Source organism: Mesoplodon mirus (genome assembly GCF_964341445.2).
Source record: "Mesoplodon mirus genome assembly, chromosome: 19".
Taxonomy (NCBI): Eukaryota; Metazoa; Chordata; class Mammalia; order Artiodactyla; family Ziphiidae; genus Mesoplodon; species Mesoplodon mirus.
This window is the reverse complement of record NC_138995.1, coordinates 27,069,647-27,086,682: the sequence shown is the minus strand read 5'-3', so window position 1 is coordinate 27,086,682 and position 17,036 is coordinate 27,069,647. Positions and strand designations below refer to the sequence as shown.

The following is a 17,036-nucleotide window of genomic DNA, read 5'->3' as shown; positions in this document are numbered from 1 at the left end:
TTTTTAAATCTTCCTCAACCTTCCAGGTGCAAATTCCCTGAATCCACTGAGGAGCAAACACTTCCACACGGTTACCCACCGTCCCTCCGCCATTTCAGACTTGCTTGCTTCTGAAGTCTTTGCCCGGTGTGTCCAGGGCTCCGTGGAAGAATTGTTGATTCTCCCCGTGCCAGCATCCCCCACCTGGGTCTCCTTAGGCCGCTCCTGGGCCTCCTCCCCTCCTCTCAGCTGGGCCCTCTCTCCCACCGGTTTTCCTTGGAATGTTCATGTGGTTCCTCCCAGGCCTCCGGTGTCTCTGGATTGGCTTGTATTATTCCTGCTGTTTCTTGGTTTGGGGTCCTGCCCATCTGAAGCTTCCCATCCCCTTGAAAATCTCCTGCATCTCTTTCCCTGGCCCCACCTCAGGCAAGGTCTTCCAAGGTAAGAGGATTTATTGATAACCAGCCTCGACCCTTTCCCCCAGACCCCTGCCCCCTTCCTTGGAGGGTCCAGGAGTGGCCACCTCCGTGCTCTCCCCCCTCCCCAGGCAGAGCCCCCAGGCCCTGGAGGAACCAGGAGGGGAGGATAGCCATTGTTGATTTCACCTGAGACCTGGCTTTCCTCTTTTGTGTGAGAACCTCTAGGGCTGTCTGATTTTTTCCGCCTCCCCTCCCACTCCAACTGCCAGAATGCAGGTGGGTGAACTTCTTATTTTGAGAGTAAAACATCAGCATCACTGGTTTTCATTGTTTTCCTCCCTGCTCCTGTGACTTGGGTTCATTTTCCTTCTTGCTGCACCTAGTAGCCCTGCCCTTCACTTGCTGTCCTCCCATAATATCCTGGTCCCAGTCTGTCTCATTTATCCACATATGTATTCAGTAGCGTCTGTAGCACACAGAGTCCAGTGCGGGAGTGCCAAGGACAGGACGACTGCTGTCTGTGCCCCTTGTTTAATCCTCACAGACACTGAGGCTTGGAAGCTAAGTGATCTGCCCACAGTGAGCAGAGGAGAGCAGAGGGGGTTCTAGACAGACGCAGCAGAAGGCAGGACACAGGCCCCAGATCTCTGCTCTTCCTGGATACGTGGGATCCCCCCATGAGGTTTCCTTCCCCAGACAGAGACCCAGGGCGGGTGTAGAGTGTCTGAGGGCTGCCGGGCTGCATCGGGGAGAGCCTGGCGACGCAGACACATGGGGTTCAGGCCCCCATTCCTCCACTCTCCATTTCTGCCACCTTATAAACAGTGGGTATATTGAAACCATGCTCGCCTCATTCATGAAGTTAGACTTGTTCATCCAGATCTGTTTGTGTTTGAGGAACCTGGTCCCTGCCAGGCTTTATGCTGAGAGCTGAGCCAGACGTGGCCCACACCCTCTTGGTGCCTGCAGTCCAGTGGGAGGGATGGTCACCAATCAGAGACTCACACCAGTCACCATACATGAGCCTAAAAGCAGGGGATTTTGGTGCTTTGAGAGCATGAAGCAGGCAGGTCTGGAAAGGTGGGAGCAGCTACTGCAGAGGCCCAGACAGTGCCTTTGTGCAGGTCAGAAAAGCCCCTTTCTCCCTCAGCTTCTCCATCCTTAAAGTGGGTGTGATAGTCAGGCCCGCCTCTGCGCTTGTGCCCTGATGGGCGACCTCAAAAGTCATCTGTGGGGTCAGCGGGCAAAGTGCTGAACAGCAAGAATTTGGGGTCAGAGCTTATTCCGTCACTTTCTAGCCATGTGCTTCCATCTCTCTGAGCCTCACCCTTCTCACCTGCAAAGTGGAAATCTTCACATTTTCAATTAATAGGTAAAAAAAAAAAATTAACAGGTAAAATCAGTGTGTGTAGCTGCTCGTAACCTCATCTGTCAGGTACTAAATGGCCTGATGCCCGGCGCTTGGAAAGCCCTCTGTCACTTTTGTTAATATTAAGATAGACTGGGCAGGGACTTCCCTGGCGGTCCAGTGGTTAAGACTCCGTGCTTCCACTGCAGGGGGCCGGGTTTGAGCCCTCTTCTGCGAACTAAGATCCCACATGTCGCATGGTGTGGCCAAAAAAAAAAGATAGCCTGGGGAACAGCAAGCGAGGCTGCTCAAGGCAGAGCCCCTGTGGCCGCCTCCCTTCCCTGCCTGGGCCAGCCTGGGGCCTAACGAGCCACCCCCTCTGTTTGCCTTGCTTTAGGAGAATTCCGACACCTTCCTCTTGGCTGTGGACACAGACTGGAAGGTAGGTCTCTGCTCAGCCTCCCCAGATGGGGACCAGCTGCTGGCTGGCCCCTCCCCCACCCAGCCTGTTTCAGAGGAGGGTCACAGCCCTTCCACGTGCCCCCAGCCTGAAGCCACAGGGCCTGGGCACTTGGAAGCCTCCAGGACCACCCCCACTGCTCACGGCGGCTTTGAGTCCCCTCTGTCCCGTGGAGAAATGCCCCCTCTCTCCTTGAACAGGACAGGGAAAGGAGGAGAGGTCTGGGGGAGTGAGGATGCTGTTATCTGAATCAGCACTTTCCTCCTATGAAAGCCAGGTTGATGCTCCGAAATAGCTCCTGTTTCCATGGCAACAGTTGCCCAGGACAACCATGTCCTCTTTAGTTTGATGCCAGATTCCCTGTGAAACTGAATCATTCTTTGTTTTTATTTCTCTGCATGATGATTTCTGATTTTGCTCACTTGGCCAACCATTCCTCCCCTGTGAGTTCCATAGTGGCCATTTATTTCCGGGTCTCAGAAAATGCATGACGGCAGACACAATGGGAGCCTCACAGGGCTCCAGGGCCCCGCTGGCCATCATAACCTACTGAACAAAGTCAGACTTTTCTGGGACCTTCCTCCTGGCTGGCAGGAGCTAACCCCCAGGCCACCATCCAATTTGGGTCAGTCTCTCAGCCCCGTGACAGCCTCAGCCTTGTGGTCTGGACGCAGGGGTGACGTGGAAGGAGGGGTGGCCTGCTGGCTCCTCTCCCAGGCGCACAGAGCTGCAGCCAGGACCTGAGGATCTGGATCCGAACTGTGCTTTGGACCCTGGGTCACCCGTCCTTCAAGGACGCAAGCAGAGGCATCAGAGTGGCCCTTGTGCTCTGGTCTCCTGGGAGCACCAGCTCCAAACACAAAGGCCTCTGGAGCTCGAGAAGACAGGATGGGGCCTGGGGGAGTGGGGAACTAGGGGCCGGGGAGGTGTCCACAAGGTGGCCCAGGCCCAGCCAGAGTCCCCTTTGTCCTCCCTGCTCCAAATGAGGGCTGGAATGTGTGAACAAACAGACCCTCCTCCACAGGAGGGGGCTGCTGAAATAAAATCCAGAGCAGTCAGCCCCTGCCCGACATTGAGTGGGACTCACTGGATGCCAACGGTGCTGACTGCCAGCCCCCAAAACACACGCACGCTGGGAGGCAGATTGGAGGGTGAAATAGGTGATGAGAATCCTGGGGTCCTCTGCACCCATCTGCCGGGCCCAGACTAGGGTGGTCGCCCCATGTGTGTGGGACCTTGGTTCTCAAGATCCTTTGCTTGGTAAAGGGCAGCATGTGTTAAAAGGTACCTTACTGTCTACTCTGGGTACACCACACAGCGGCTGCTGGTTTTTTTTAATTGTTGTTTTTAGTAAAGCAGCTGCCAGGATGGCCCTTGTCTGGGCCAAGGCCTGGCAGGGATTTTATCCTGTTCAGTCCCTTGCCTCAGTGGGCCCAGCCAGCGGGGGAGGCAGTGGGACACACTAGAGCTGGGAAGACCTGGGTCCAGGTCCCGGCCCTGCCACCTGACCTCCAGTACAGGTCACTACCTCGTTTGTAGAGTGAGGCAGGCAGCTCAGCCCCGGTGTTTGTAGGGTCGAGGTTGGTGCCCTTGGGCTGGGCACTCAGACCCTGGGCTGTGACTAGTGGCCACTAGAGCCAGACTGCCTGCGTGTGGTTCCTGGCTCTGTGCCCACTGGCTGTGTGATGTTGGGCAGGTTACAGAACCTCTGCTTCATTTTCCTTGTTTGTAAAGTGGGTGTTCAGAGGATAAAATAAAGTAACACGTGCAAAGCATTTGGATGGATTATGGCACGTGCAAGATATGGTACTAAGCATTTACTACTCTTAATGTGACCTCAGGCCCAGGGTGCTGAGACGCTGGTGAGCTCCACTGCTTACTAGCTGAGTGGGAGAATTTACTTCTCTGTGCTTCAGATTCTTCATCCTTTCTCATAGGTTTGTGAGGATTATGTGTTACCCTTGATCCTTAAACCTACCTGTGCAAGCAGCTACACTGCTTTTCTACCATTTACAGATGTGGAGGCTCAGAGTTGTTGACTGACTTGCCTGAGGTCACACAGCAAAGACTAGCAGCGTTTGGCTAGCAGGACCTGAGCCTGCCTTATTCAGCCACAACTGTACAGACTCCAGGGAGAAGGCCAACAGGTTGGAGAGAGACACAGATTATCCCATTTCTCCCCCTGGGCAGGCCTGGGAGAGGCCTACATATAGGCCTGCATATAGGCCACTACATATAGTGATGTATGCAGCTTTTTTTCATCCTAGCAGCTCTGTGAGGAAGGCACAATTCCTATTTGACAGTTGAGGAGACTAAGGCACAGAGGAGTTAAAAGATCTTGTCCAAGGTCACCCAGCTAGTGGGTGGGGAAGCTGGAATTTAAACTCAGGTCTGTGGATTTGAAACCACTGAGCTGAGCAGAATTGGGAGGTCATGGCTTGGGGTGGGCAGTGTCTGAGATGTCCCAGGTCCAAGGGTGGGAAAGGCTACTCAGAGGTTCAGGTGGGCATAAGGTTGGATGGGGACCATGAAGGGGCAGGGTTTTAGTGGCAGAAAGGGTGGGAGGCCACCCCACCCTGCCCCTCTTCCAGAAGCATATGGGAGGATTTTGTGGGCAGGTCCGCAGACAGGGCTGTGCTTTTGCACACCACCTCAGTTGCCGGAGCCTCTTCCTGTGCCGAAGTGGCTGCAGGGAACAGGGAACATGGCCAGAACATGAGGGGCTGGGGGACAGCCCATTCCACACCCCAGCTGCCCTGGGAGACCACAGGCCCCCAGCACTCTGCACTAGGCCCGCAGTGCGAGAGGTCAGAGAGGGGCAGGGAAAGTTATTGATGCCCCCCAGGCAGAGGACATGGCCAGAAATAGCATACATGGCAGGTGCTGACCAGGTCACTAGGCACCCAGAGATGGGGAGGTGACCGCCTTCCCCCAGGGCAGCCAGCCAGCCAGCATGCAGGGCTGTCGGCACAGGCTGGGACGAATGGCGTGTTCCCTCACCGAAGAGACAGAATGGGGGCACAGGTGCCCACACCCCTCCCTCTCTCTGTTGCTCTTGCTTCTCTCAGCCCTTGGGCTCCCTCCTCCGCTCCCCTCCCTGGCCCATTTCCTCTCCTCCTCCGCTCTCCTTTGCCCGCCCCTTCTAATCTCTTTACTCTGCCTGCATGTCTCTGGCCAGCTCCTCACCCAAATCTTGAGCCACGTGACCTCCAGCACCTGTCGGGATGGCGGGAGGCGGGAGGCGGCTCAAGCATCCTGCTCCCCAGAGACTCGAGAGCCAAGCCCCAGGCTGGGTGGCCCCAGGAAAGAGGGCCGGGTGTGTCTGCGGGAGGTGGGCATGTCCACATGGACAAGCTGCCTCCTGTCCCTCCTCCGGTCTCTAGTGGCCTCCAGCCCCTTGTGCAGGATGGGGGTGGGGGAGGGCAGAGCCAGTGTGTGCCCACCAGCTCCCTGGTCCTGCAATCTGCCCAGGCCCTCTGGCCCCAGAACCCCCATTTCCCCAGCATGGGCAGGCGCTGGGTATACATGTGGGCAAAGTGGGGGCTGCCCAAGGGGAGACCCTGGGGGTGGAGAAGGAGCAGCCCCCTGGAGTAGGGTCATGACCCAGGTTGCCCCAGGCAGCAGTGACTCCCCGTATCCCCTCAAGGTTAAGGGATCCAGGTCTTTCTGACGTGGAGGCTGGGCTTGCGGCGCTCTCGGGCCCTCCCTGCTCCCAGGGTATGGGTCAAGGGCTCTGCTGTCTAGGGCATGCCTGTGTGGTCCACCCTGCCCTGCTTCGGTGTGCTCGTCTTTGAGAGGCTCCTGTGTGCCTGTCACAGGGCACACCTGTACACGTGGCCTCTCGTCTTCCTAGGACCCGGTGTGCAGCTGCTGCTATGAGCCTCTGTGCTGGGGGTGGGCCGGATGCAGGGGCTGGGGACCATCAAGACTGATGTGTTGCTGGGGGCGGGAGGAGCAGGAGATGGGGTGAGTGAGGACCTTGGAAGCCAATCAGAGCCAAGTTTGTCTCCTGAAAGCCAATCTGGGAGCAGGGGCTCTGGGTGAGCGAGTGGCTGCTCAGAAACCCCGCAGGGAGGAGGGGCCAGCCCAGGCCCGCCCCCCACCAGCTCTTCATATAAATGGCCCGGGAGCTGTGCCCCGTCATAGAGCCGCTGGTCTCCCACTTGCGCTGCCCCGTCCCTCTGGACTCTGGTGACTCAGGCCTTTGTTTGCCCTTCCTAGTCGAGGCAGGTCGCCTCCCTCAGCAAGATGCCGGAGTGCTGGGATGGGGTGAGTGTGGAGTCTGGCGGTGGCGAGGCGGGCGGGGAGGGAGGGGATCCCTCTGCCTCTGATGGTGGTTCTGCCTTCAGTCGCCTCACCTTGGGGGACACTGAGCAAGGCCAGCAGGTTCCAGGCACCCTGGTCTGCTGCAGCGGTTGGGGGTAGCTGCTGGTCAGGGTCCACAGGGGAGGGCGGGGAAGGCTGAAATCTCTGCACAAACTGGAACGGGCTGTGACTTGTTTGTAAGCCTGTGTGGATCGGTGTGTGGGCATGTGTATATCCCACTGACGGTGTGCCCTCCGCCGGGCATGTGCCCAGCTGGCTCTGCCTGGCGGCTGTGACCACCCCAGCCCTGTGGAAGCTGTTCCCTGCGTGTCTGGGGTGTCTGTGCCTGCAGACAACTCCTGACCCTGCGGGGGTTGTCTTGGTTGTTTGGGGGACTGCAGGGTGCCAGTCAGGCAGAAGTAGGGAAGTCTGGGTTACGGTGTTAACTAGGCCGTCAGGCTGGGGTCCCTGCAGGGAGAAGGGGGTCGCAGCGCCTTATTTTCTGGGCGTAGGAAGGCAATGCTGGAGGGATGAACCTGCAAGGCTAGGGGCCCCGGGGGGACCAGGTTGCCTCCTTCTGCCTGGGGGCAGCAGGTGCCCAGGCTCGGTGCTGTTCTAACTCCAGGAGGGAGAGGCAGGGGCAGACATACCCCTCTACCCCGTAGCCTGCCCTGCCGGCCCTCCCGGGTCCGGAGGCCATGGGGCCGACCTCTACCCAGGCAACGACGTCAGCGCCTACCCGCCGCTGCAGACCCTGTCCTTGAATTATTGATGCGGTTGATGGGAGGAATCCAAGCAGCCCTGCGCGCGCGTGTGCGCGCGACCTGAAGCCCAACTCGGAAGGCCCCCCTCCCCCCGCAGCGCTCAAGGTCACGGATGAGGGGAGCCGGACAGGCAGAGAGAGGACATTAGAGCCCCCTCCCTTGCTGCCGCAGTGCCTCGCGCTGGCGCCCACCTGGAGGCGGGGACGGGCTCTGACGTCACCAAGAGCCAATGAGAGCCCTCGGCCCTGGGGATTGGGGGACTCAAAGCGCGTCTGGCTGCGGCCTTTGGGGCGCCCCTCTTGGGGACCTTTGGCCTCTATCAGGATTACCTGGATCTGAACTCCTGGGTCGAGAGGGTGCAGGGAGGTCGGTGGAGGGTTCAGCCAAGGTCAGTGGGCAACGGGCTGGTGCTCCCGATGGCCTGTCCAGGCCCAGCCCATCCCATCCCCGGGGTGTTGAGCCTTAGTGGTGCAAGCACTGCGACTTACTCCCGCTGCCCCGGTTGGGGCTTGGGGACCTGGGCAGCCACACCGGGACTGGGAGGGGCAGACGCTGCCCTCACACACACACCCACGGGGCGGAGATCTGGGAGGACCACGCCCTGGGCCCTGACTTGTGCTCTGCGGGCTAGAGCTGACCCCGCTCTGAGAACTATGCCGCAGGAAGCGCACTGCGGCTCTTGTGCTGTGGATGCCCTCTCCTGCCCCCAGCCCACCCTCCATAACACCGTGCGCCCCTCCTGCCCCATCCCACCTTCCTTAGCACTGTGCACTCTTCCTGCCCCAGGCCCTGCCCTCCAGAGCCAACAGAGCATGGCGGGTGGGGATGAGGCAGGGCCCCCCAGCAGGGACAGGCACCCTGTGGAGAGGCTGCCTGCTCAGAAATCTCTTGCATGGAGCTTGATCTCTTCCTCAGAAAGAGCAGCCTGAGGCTGGCACCTGGCAAGGTCCCCCTCTGCCTTCTCGGAACTTGGCCTTGGGCAAGTCAGTTCTTTCCCAGCCTCAGTTTCCTCCTCTGTGAGGATAAATAAGAAGATACATGAAAAGTGTCTGGTCAGTGGTCAGTGAGCAGGAAGTGTTCCTTGTTTTGATAGCCCTGAGGGAGGACAGGCCTGGGCTGTGGGGAGGCTGTGGCGGACTCGGGCCCGCCTGGAGGACTCCCAGAAGTGTGGCTCCCGGGGTGCAGCCTCGAGCCACAGGGTTGGCACTGCCTTGTCTCTCCCCACTGGAGACAGGCCTCGACAGTGGTCCTCTGAGCCCAGACCCAAGAAGGCCAGTCCCCAGGAAGATGTTCCCTGCCTGAGTCTCCACTTTCCTGTCGGAGGCAGGAACATAGGTTGTCTCTGAATCTGAGCATCCTAGTGTCCTCCACCTGAAAGCTGGGGAAAAGAGCTCCTTCTCTCTTGCATAACACCTGGCACACAGTAGGTGCTCAGTCACATCTGACTGTCCTTGACCTTAGCCCCACCTCCAACTCCCTGGGGCCACCCCCCTGTAGTTCCCAGGACTCCCCCTGGTGCCAGCAGGGCTGTTTATTCAGCTTTGACAGACCCTCTTGGAGCCTCCCCATGAGTGGCCAAGAGGGAATAGTTTGCAGAAGGACCAGCCAGCAGGGCGCCTCCCCAGGGCTCAGGGATGCCCACCCACGGCAGCCCCCTTTCTGGGGCCCTTTCCAAGTGCTAAACACTCGGCAGATATCAGCTTGTTTAGTTCTCACAGAGTCCTGATGAGGTGGCTCAGGCAGCGGTGGCTGAGGCACAGAGAAGTGCATGCCCCGCTCAGAGTCACACAGTAGGGGCCAGAGCGGGTCTCGAACCTGCAGCATCCAGTTCCTGCTTCCTGGAGAACTGACGACCTTGAGCAGCGAAAGCAAAGGCGTGAGCACAGGAGGACCCCAGAGTGGCCACTGCGGAAGGCCTTTGGGGAGGGGGTGGGAGTCTAGCCTGAGAGAGGCCTTGGGGATCACGGAGAGGCAGGAGCAAGAGCCTGGAGGTGGAACCAGGGGCAGGTGTCGGGGTAGGAGGCTGGGCTGGCCAGCACGGGGTCTTTGCCGTGGATTCTAGGCGAGCTGTTGAGGCCAGTCCCCTTCAGGAGCTGCAGCCCTTTTGAAAGCTTCTGAGTCGAGGGGGAACATGATTAGGGCGGGACTCAGTGGGGATGGCAGAGCTGTCCTGGAGGGACTGCAATGAGATGGGGGAAAATGGGCTTCACTGGACCCTGGAAGCCTGAGTGCAGCAGGGCCTGGGCCTGGGCCTGGGCAGTGGCAGCTCGTCCCACTGGCTGGTTTGCAGAGGAGACCAGAACTTTCACGTGCAGACCAGTACACGTTGCCCCTGTGCTGAGCAGCCTTGGGAAGGGGTGCTCCCTCTGGTCTGTCCTCTCTGGGGGTGGCTGGGGGTGGTGAGAAGGGGACGCCCCACCCTATGGGGGTGAAAGTCCCGCCAGAGGCCCAGCAGCCCCCAGGCTGCCCCACAGCATCATCTCCCAGAAAAGCCAGGAGTGGGGGCTGCCCGGAGTGTCCAGCGCTGTCTCTCCCCTCCAGGAGCACGACATCGAGACGCCTTACGGCCTTCTGCACGTGGTGATCCGGGGCTCCCCCAAGGGGAACCGCCCGGCCATCCTCACCTACCATGACGTGGGTCTCAACCGTAAGTGCGCCTCAGCATCGTTTGGCCCTCCACTGCCTCCAATCTCCCGGAACAGTGAGGCCCCCCTCCCTCCCCACAGAGCCCCGTAGATCCCCACTCACGCTTAGCTCTGTGCCCCTAGCCATTTGGGTCTCGGTTTCCCCGCTGAACCATGAGGCTGATCACCTCTGCCTCGACCTCCCTTTCAGCATCCATGGGCCTCCCTCCCCGCCTCTCCCGGCTCAGCCACAGCTGAGAGCTTTGTCTTTGCAGACAAGCTGTGTTTCAATACCTTCTTCAACTTTGAGGACATGCAGGAGATCACCAAGCACTTCGTGGTGTGTCACGTGGATGCCCCCGGTCAGCAGGTGGGGGCCTCGCAGTTTCCTCAGGGGTAGGTACCCGGAGCGACCCACCCCCCAGCTTTCCGCAGCCCTGTACCCCTGGCTGCGCTGGGCCTGACCTCCTGCTCTGCCTGCAGGTACCAGTTCCCCTCCATGGAGCAGCTAGCCGCCATGCTCCCCAGTGTGGTGCAGCACTTTGGGTGAGTCCTCGCCCAGCCCTGCCCTGCCCCTGTGCTGGGGGCCAGGGGGCGCCCACCATCTCCACAGAGCCAGCAGGCTCCAGCTGAGCGCTGAGGGCTATGGGTGGGTCTGCTGTGGATGGCAATCATGGGAGACCCCTAGAGTGACCAGCCATGCTCTCTATCAGGTTCAAGTACGTGATTGGCATTGGCGTGGGAGCCGGAGCCTACGTGCTGGCCAAGTTTGCAGTGAGTCTCTCCACCCGCCCCCGTAACTAATCCCAGGACTGGTCTCTCCCAGGGGCAACCCCACAGGAACTTTCCTTCCTCTCTTCCTTTCCTCCTCCCCCTGCTTCCTCTTCACTTAGGAAAGTCCTTTTTTCTTTTTTTCCTCCAAGGAAATTAACTTAAAAAAAAAAAAAGGTTACTTTTTCTATACAATTCCTTAAAACACTATGTGCCATAAGTTGCTTCAACCATTATCCAAAACCAAACTTTCTCTTAGCAACAAACTATACAACTAATTACTCCGGCCACTAAATAAGGATTATCCTAATCACTCATTCACTAATTAGGGTAATACTTAAACATGAATCATTTTTTAATCTAAAATTACACTTATGTTAAGTTTGCGAGGTTTAAAGAAAGGTTTCAGAAACATCATGTCGGGTAGGAGCTCACAAGCTTTCCATCTCTAAAAGCAAAAACTTAATTTTTAGGATTCACAGTATTTCTTTCTTCAAAAAAAAAAGAATAAAACAAAAAAACTGACTAAGAATTTTCAACTCCAATTTCCACTGCAGTGCTTAACCACTTTGTTAATTGTCAACTATTCCCAGCCACCCCAGAAGACAACCTTGACATGACCTCGGTATTGTATATATATCACCGTTTTCCCCTAAACACAGGCAGACAGTCGAACAGAAAACTCGAATCTCTTTTACAATGTCTAACACAAAACAGGCTTTGGAAAGGTCAGTTTCTTAATATCACTAGGGTTTTTTCTATGAAAGCAAAGAAACAAAATATTTCATTGAAGATGTTTAATCCTTAGTGTTGCAACAGTAGCCTCTTCAAAGGTATATTAAAGGGGCTGAAAAACAGTGATATAGGCATAGATTCCAAATAAAAGGGTTTTGAAAGGTTCCAGGTGGGGAGGAGGATGGGCAGGGCCCCCACCCCAGGCAAGTTCCCAGCTGAAGGCACTTGGTTGTCAGTGGTACCTTGAAGCCCTTACAGAGCGCGGCCTTCTCTTCAGATCCTAGCAACCGCCTGTGAGACGGGCAGGGCCAGAATTTTACAGTCCGTTTTCCAGGTGGGAAGACGGGGGCTCCCTGCACCCTGCCCCGCCCCCCAAGCCCTGTCTCCCTGTCCCGGCAGCTCATCTTCCCCGACCTGGTAGAGGGGCTGGTGCTGATAAACATCGACCCCAACGGCAAAGGCTGGATCGACTGGGCGGCCACCAAGGTGAGCGCGGTCCGCCTGGAAGGGGTGGGGCGGGGCGGGGCGGGGCGTCCCTCACACTGGCTCCGCCTCGGCCCGCAGCTCTCCAGCCTGACCAGCACTTTACCCGACACGGTGCTCTCCCACCTCTTCAGGCAGGTAAGGGGGCGGGGCCGTCCTCACGCAGAAACCGGAGCGGCCGGGTTGGGACTCTCCCGAGGGCCTGGTTCTGCCCCCTAGCGGGGGGTACCCGGGGTTTCTGCCCCCCTTCCGCCCGGGCAGGAGGAAGAGTGTGGCGGGGTGATGGGGCATCAGACATGCCTCACCCCTACCCCGGGATCGGCCGCGAGACTGCAGCACCCGAGCGGACTGGGGAGACAGACGGGGCGGGGCCCTCTCCCCTCTCAAGGCCGTGGGGTCCCCCACACACCCTTCCCCCCTCCCTCCCTCCCCACCACTGGGGCTGGGGCAGGGGTCGCTCCGGCCAGAGATGCCCCCTCTGAGCCAGTCCCCGTCTGTGGCTCCACGCCGCCCTGCCGCGCATGCGCTCACCCCCCGTCCCCGGGGCCCAGGAGGAGCTGGTGAGCAACACAGAGTTGGTGCAGAGCTACCGGCAGCAGATCGGGAACGTGGTGAACCAGGCCAACCTGCAGCTCTTCTGGAACATGTACAACAGGTGTGGGCGGCTCGGGTCCCAGCTGGTGGCACCGGGACGGGAGCGCTCACGCAGTTGGGGGACCCCCCTCCCCGGTACAGCTGCCCACGGCTGGCAACACACTCTCCCAGTTCGTAGATGAGTGGACCGATGAGCCTCCGAGAGGGGTGACCTCTTGCCCAGGGTCACACCCCGCGAGGGGCAGAGGGGGAGCAGGGCTCTTCCACTCCTCCCCCTCCCTTGGGCGTTGCCAGCGGGAGCAGCGGGGGAGGTGGGCACCACCCGCTGCCCCCACTGCCCTGAGCCTCAGTGCTGACATCCGTAGGTTGAGAGGAGGTTGGATTAAGTGCTCCTGGGAGTCCCTTAGGGGTTGCCCTGCAGGGGAGTAGCCAGGGCCCCCCGCTGGCCTGCCCCTCCTTCTCTCTCTCCTACAAATATTTATTGAACGCCTGCTGTGTGCATGGTGCTGGAGAAACACTGGAGAAGGAGGGAAGCCCCGGCCTGCCTGCCTCTAAGGCACGGGACTCCCAGCACAGGTGGTGGAGCACAGCCCGTGATGAGAGCCAAATGTGAGGGCCCACCTGGCATGACTCGGGGGGGTCCCGGAAAAGTCACATGATGGGAGCCCTCAGGCCCCTACTTATGCAGAGTAGGTCTCTGTCTTCCCATTTTACCCATGGCATGTGTGAGGCTTTGTCGCACCGTTGAGACACCAGAGCGTAAGCCCCAAATCTGGGGCCAGCCCAGCACCTCCAGGGATGTTGGGCCATAATTGCCATGTGGAGGGATGGGGTTGAACTACGGCAGTGTCACGCTTGGGGACATTCCCCGACGCCCCGCCCCGGGATCCAGTCCTGGGATGCCCACCTCTGCCTCTCCCTGCAGCCGCAGAGACCTGGACATTAACCGGCCCGGAACAGTGCCCAACGCCAAGACGCTCCGGTGAGTGCCCTGCCCCCTCCAGCCTGCCAGGCCTTTGTAGCTCCCTCTCCGGTGCCCAGGCCAGACAGCCCTTCTCCTCTGTGTCTGCAGCTGCCCTGTGATGCTGGTGGTCGGGGATAATGCACCTGCCGAGGAGGGGGTGGTGAGTGAGGGATTGTGCCCTGGTGCCAGTGGGTGGCAGGGGCAAAGGGGTCACTGGCTCCTGGCCAACGGGGCCAATTCCTGACCCTGCCCCGGGAGGCCTCCGGGGGGCGCCGGATGGTGGGCTTCTCATCCCACTTCCCCACCATCTTGCCAGGCACCAGTGCCTGAGACAGCCCCCATCCTTCAGGTGAGGGAGGCCTGGAGACGGGAGACAGGAGGGGCCTGGGGCCACCTGATTACCCCGCCCTACCCCTCCCTGCAGCACGGCAGCCCCTCCGCACTCTCCACCCATTTTAGGCCCAGAGACTAAGATCTCTCTTTTCTCTAAAATTAGATTCATTTGTTATGAAATAAGCAATTCATAAGCACAGCAATGGTCCCCCTTTGACCATCACATGCATCCATTATGTTTGGGGATCATGTGTCACCTCTCCTGTTGGAACTCTGAGAGCAGGCAGCCCGGGGTGTTTCATGTCCCCCCAGAGGGTCAGGAGTCCAGGAGTGCCCAGGGAAGCCCCCAGTGTGCACCCAAACTACGACACCCTCCGTGTGCCTGAGGGCTTCGGGGAGCAGGGCTGTGGGCTGTGCCTGCCATCTCGACCCAGGCAGGGTCAGGGCTTCAGAGTCTCCTGCTGACCCTCGGCCCTCCCTCACCTCTGACGCCCGACTTCTGGGGTGCCTTGTGCTTTCCCAGCCTGCCCTGCCAAGGTGGCCCTGGCTCGCTGTGAGGCCGGTGCCCAGCCCCTGCCCCCAGCCCAGCAGCAGTTGTGAGTGCAGTAGAGGGTCTCAGGCCCTCAGGGGGCTGCTTCCTGATTCCCAGGGCCTTGGCCTTGCCAAGGTGCCTATGTCTGCCCCCTGCACTCCCTCCCTCACCTGTAGAGCCTTGCAGCTCTGGGGATAGACCCTCCCTTAGCATCTGGGGCGGGGGGGATGCCTGATAGCCCTCGGGTGCCTCACTCTGCTGAAGCCCGTTCCTTGTCCCCAGGTCGAGTGCAACTCCAAACTGGATCCAACCACCACGACCTTCCTGAAGGTGAGGTCCTCCTCCCCACCCTGGGCCCAGCCACAGGGAGGGGCCTGCCTGGGGTCCCAGCCAAGGCGGGAGCAGGACGGTGTGTCTGGTCAGGGGAGCCTGTCCAGGTGTGCCAGGGACAGGCAGGGTGTGGTGTGAGGGGGCCCCTGCTCAGCTCACCCCCCTCTCTCCCTTGCAGATGGCAGATTCCGGGGGGCTCCCCCAGGTCACACAGGTGAGACTCTTGGCCCTCTCTCCATCCCTTACCTGGCCAGGGGTTGGGGAAGCCTCCCCTCTCCCTGAATCCCAGGCAGCCAAACAAAGCATGTACCTGTCCCTCGTCCTGCAGCCCGGGAAGCTGACTGAAGCCTTCAAATACTTCCTGCAAGGCATGGGCTACAGTAAGTATACCTCCACCCGGCCCTGCCCTAGAGACTGGGGGGCAGGCAGCAAGTTGGGGCTGACGCTGTGCCTGGGGGCCTCTAGGGCATCTCCACCTAGGCTGTAATTTGATTGTCCCAGGCCAGGCCCTGCCCTTGGGGAGGCTTTGGGGCACTGTTCTCCTGACAGGGCTGGGCCTTTTGCAGTGGGGGACTCTTCTCCCAGCTCTGGGGAGCAGGGCCCGGGGCTGAGTCCTGCCGGGGAAGCCTGCCTAGAGGTGGGTCACCCACCCCACCCAGCACCTGCTGGGCCTACAGCACCTGAGAAGGGCTGAGAAGGTGCCGCGTGGTACCAGGGGCATCAGAGGAGTGGACTTGGAGTCTGGGGACTGGGGAAGGCATGTGAGGCCATCTGGGTGTTAGGAGAGCTGAAGGCAGCCAAACTGGGGGTGGCATATCTGAAGACCCCGAGGAAAGAGGGGTGGAACTGGCTCCCTGCCTTCCCCTCGTGGGGGGTGAGACACTGCTCGTGAGCGCCACCAGCGCACATGCCCCCTTGGTGACACACGTGTATCTCCTGAGTTCCTTCCATCTCCCCTTTGTGCCTGGCTCTCCTCCTGGAAGCAAACTTCCTCTGCCCGAATTTTTCTTCGCCCCAGACCTCAGCCTCTGGAGCTTGTGCCTTCTGGGGAGGACAGGCCTGTGGGGGAAGGCTGGGGGGGCTCCACCCCCCGCCCCCTGGGGACCGGGGGCCCCTGCCAGCCTGTCTGTGGAGAAGTAGGGCAGCAAGAGGCCGAGACCCACAGTGAGACCCAGCAGGGGCTTCGAGGCTGGGCGCTGAGCCCAGGAAGTGCCTGGCAGACACTGCTGGGACGGGTGGGTGAGCGGTACTTGTCACGGGGCTGGGACCCGTTCTCAGGGCCCCGGGACAAATACCACCAGGCAGCCCAAGAGCTGGGAAGGATCTGGGAGGTCCTACGGGCCTCCCGCATTCTGTCCACGGGGAGAGTGAGCCCCAGCAGAATGGAGAGGGTGCTGGCACTAGGTTATAGGCCTTAAAGGCTTTGTGGGCGTGAACCCCCAGTGCCGCAGCCCAGGCTGGAGAATCGGGGGGTGAGACGAGCACCCCACCCTGCTCTCCCGACTCCTAGGGCCAGACTGACATCAGTCAGTGCTGTGGTTCCTTCTGTGGCCGCTGCTTCGGTGGGTGGGCAGGAGGGGGCTTCCTGAGGTTCTGGCCCTGCCCCCAGCCTGCTCTGTGCCTCCCTCTCCTCTCTGACCCATCCTGACGCCCTCACCTCGCCGGACCTCCTCTTCACCCGTGTTCTGTCTCCCCAACCCTGCCCCTCTGGCTCTGTCTTCTCTCTTAGTTGCATACTTGAAGGACCGAAGGCTGAGTGGAGGAGCAGGTAGCCCCGCACCCCCTCCCTAATGCATGGACCGCCCCCGTCCTGCCTTCCCCCCCCGCCGCCGCCACCCCAGGAGCCCCAGCTCCTTCCTCTGTGCAGTGCTGCAGCCAGGCCGCATCTTGCCGTGGGAACTTCCTGTGTCCTGCTCTTCCGTGGGCTCTGACCCATTTAGGGCTCCAGATTGGCTGGGTTTTTAGATCAGCCTTGCTTCTAGGTTGCTATGGGCCCCGTGGCTTCCAGAACTCTGGCAGTTGGAACCAGAACTTCTCAGAGGTGTCGGCCTTGGGGTCAGGGGCAAGCCGTGCCTGAGCTGGACAGGTGGCTAGTTGAGGTCAGGAAGGTAGAATTTGCTCCGTGCAAGTCTCGCTTGTGAAACTCTGAATAAGGGCCGGAACAGGATTTAGGGCAGTCTGGGGCCGTCACACCTGCCCTCCGTTACAGAACTGGTCTCGTTCCCCGGGCCCCGTCATCCTCTTGAGGGAGGCAGAGGTGGAAATAATGTCCCCTCCTTGCCCCAGCTTAAGGACACCCGGTCAGCTGCCACCCCATTTTGGCCACAGCTCTGGCCAGCTCTTGTGAGGAGGGTCCTGCTGGCCTCTGTGGCCGGCCACCCCCCCCGCCCCACCC

The 17,036-nt window shown here is 59.7% G+C and overlaps 1 protein-coding gene across 6 annotated transcripts in view; it reads left to right on the top strand.

Moving 5' to 3' along the window:
* The window catches only part of NDRG4 (NDRG family member 4), a 94,929-nt gene that overhangs the window by 75,535 nt on the left and 2,358 nt on the right, over positions 1 to 17,036 (top strand). For 2 of the 6 annotated variants that reach the window (XM_082607406.1, XM_082607405.1), the window contains exons 3-16: positions 2,144 to 2,188; positions 9,817 to 9,922; positions 10,175 to 10,295; positions 10,383 to 10,445; positions 10,613 to 10,673; positions 11,805 to 11,891; positions 11,970 to 12,026; positions 12,440 to 12,543; positions 13,408 to 13,464; positions 13,555 to 13,606; positions 14,594 to 14,641; positions 14,820 to 14,855; positions 14,970 to 15,021; positions 16,371 to 16,409. In XM_082607406.1, the coding sequence (XP_082463532.1) occupies positions 2,144 to 2,188; positions 9,817 to 9,922; positions 10,175 to 10,295; positions 10,383 to 10,445; positions 10,613 to 10,673; positions 11,805 to 11,891; positions 11,970 to 12,026; positions 12,440 to 12,543; positions 13,408 to 13,464; positions 13,555 to 13,606; positions 14,594 to 14,641; positions 14,820 to 14,855; positions 14,970 to 15,021; positions 16,371 to 16,409 (928 nt within the window). Of the gene's footprint in view, positions 1 to 2,143; positions 2,189 to 6,338; positions 6,476 to 8,869; positions 9,152 to 9,816; positions 9,923 to 10,174; positions 10,296 to 10,382; positions 10,446 to 10,612; positions 10,674 to 11,804; positions 11,892 to 11,969; positions 12,027 to 12,439; positions 12,544 to 13,407; positions 13,465 to 13,554; positions 13,607 to 14,593; positions 14,642 to 14,819; positions 14,856 to 14,969; positions 15,022 to 16,370; positions 16,410 to 17,036 lie in introns of those variants that run through there. The other 4 variants (XM_082607409.1, XM_082607407.1, XM_082607408.1 and 1 more) reach the window with 4 other exon arrangements.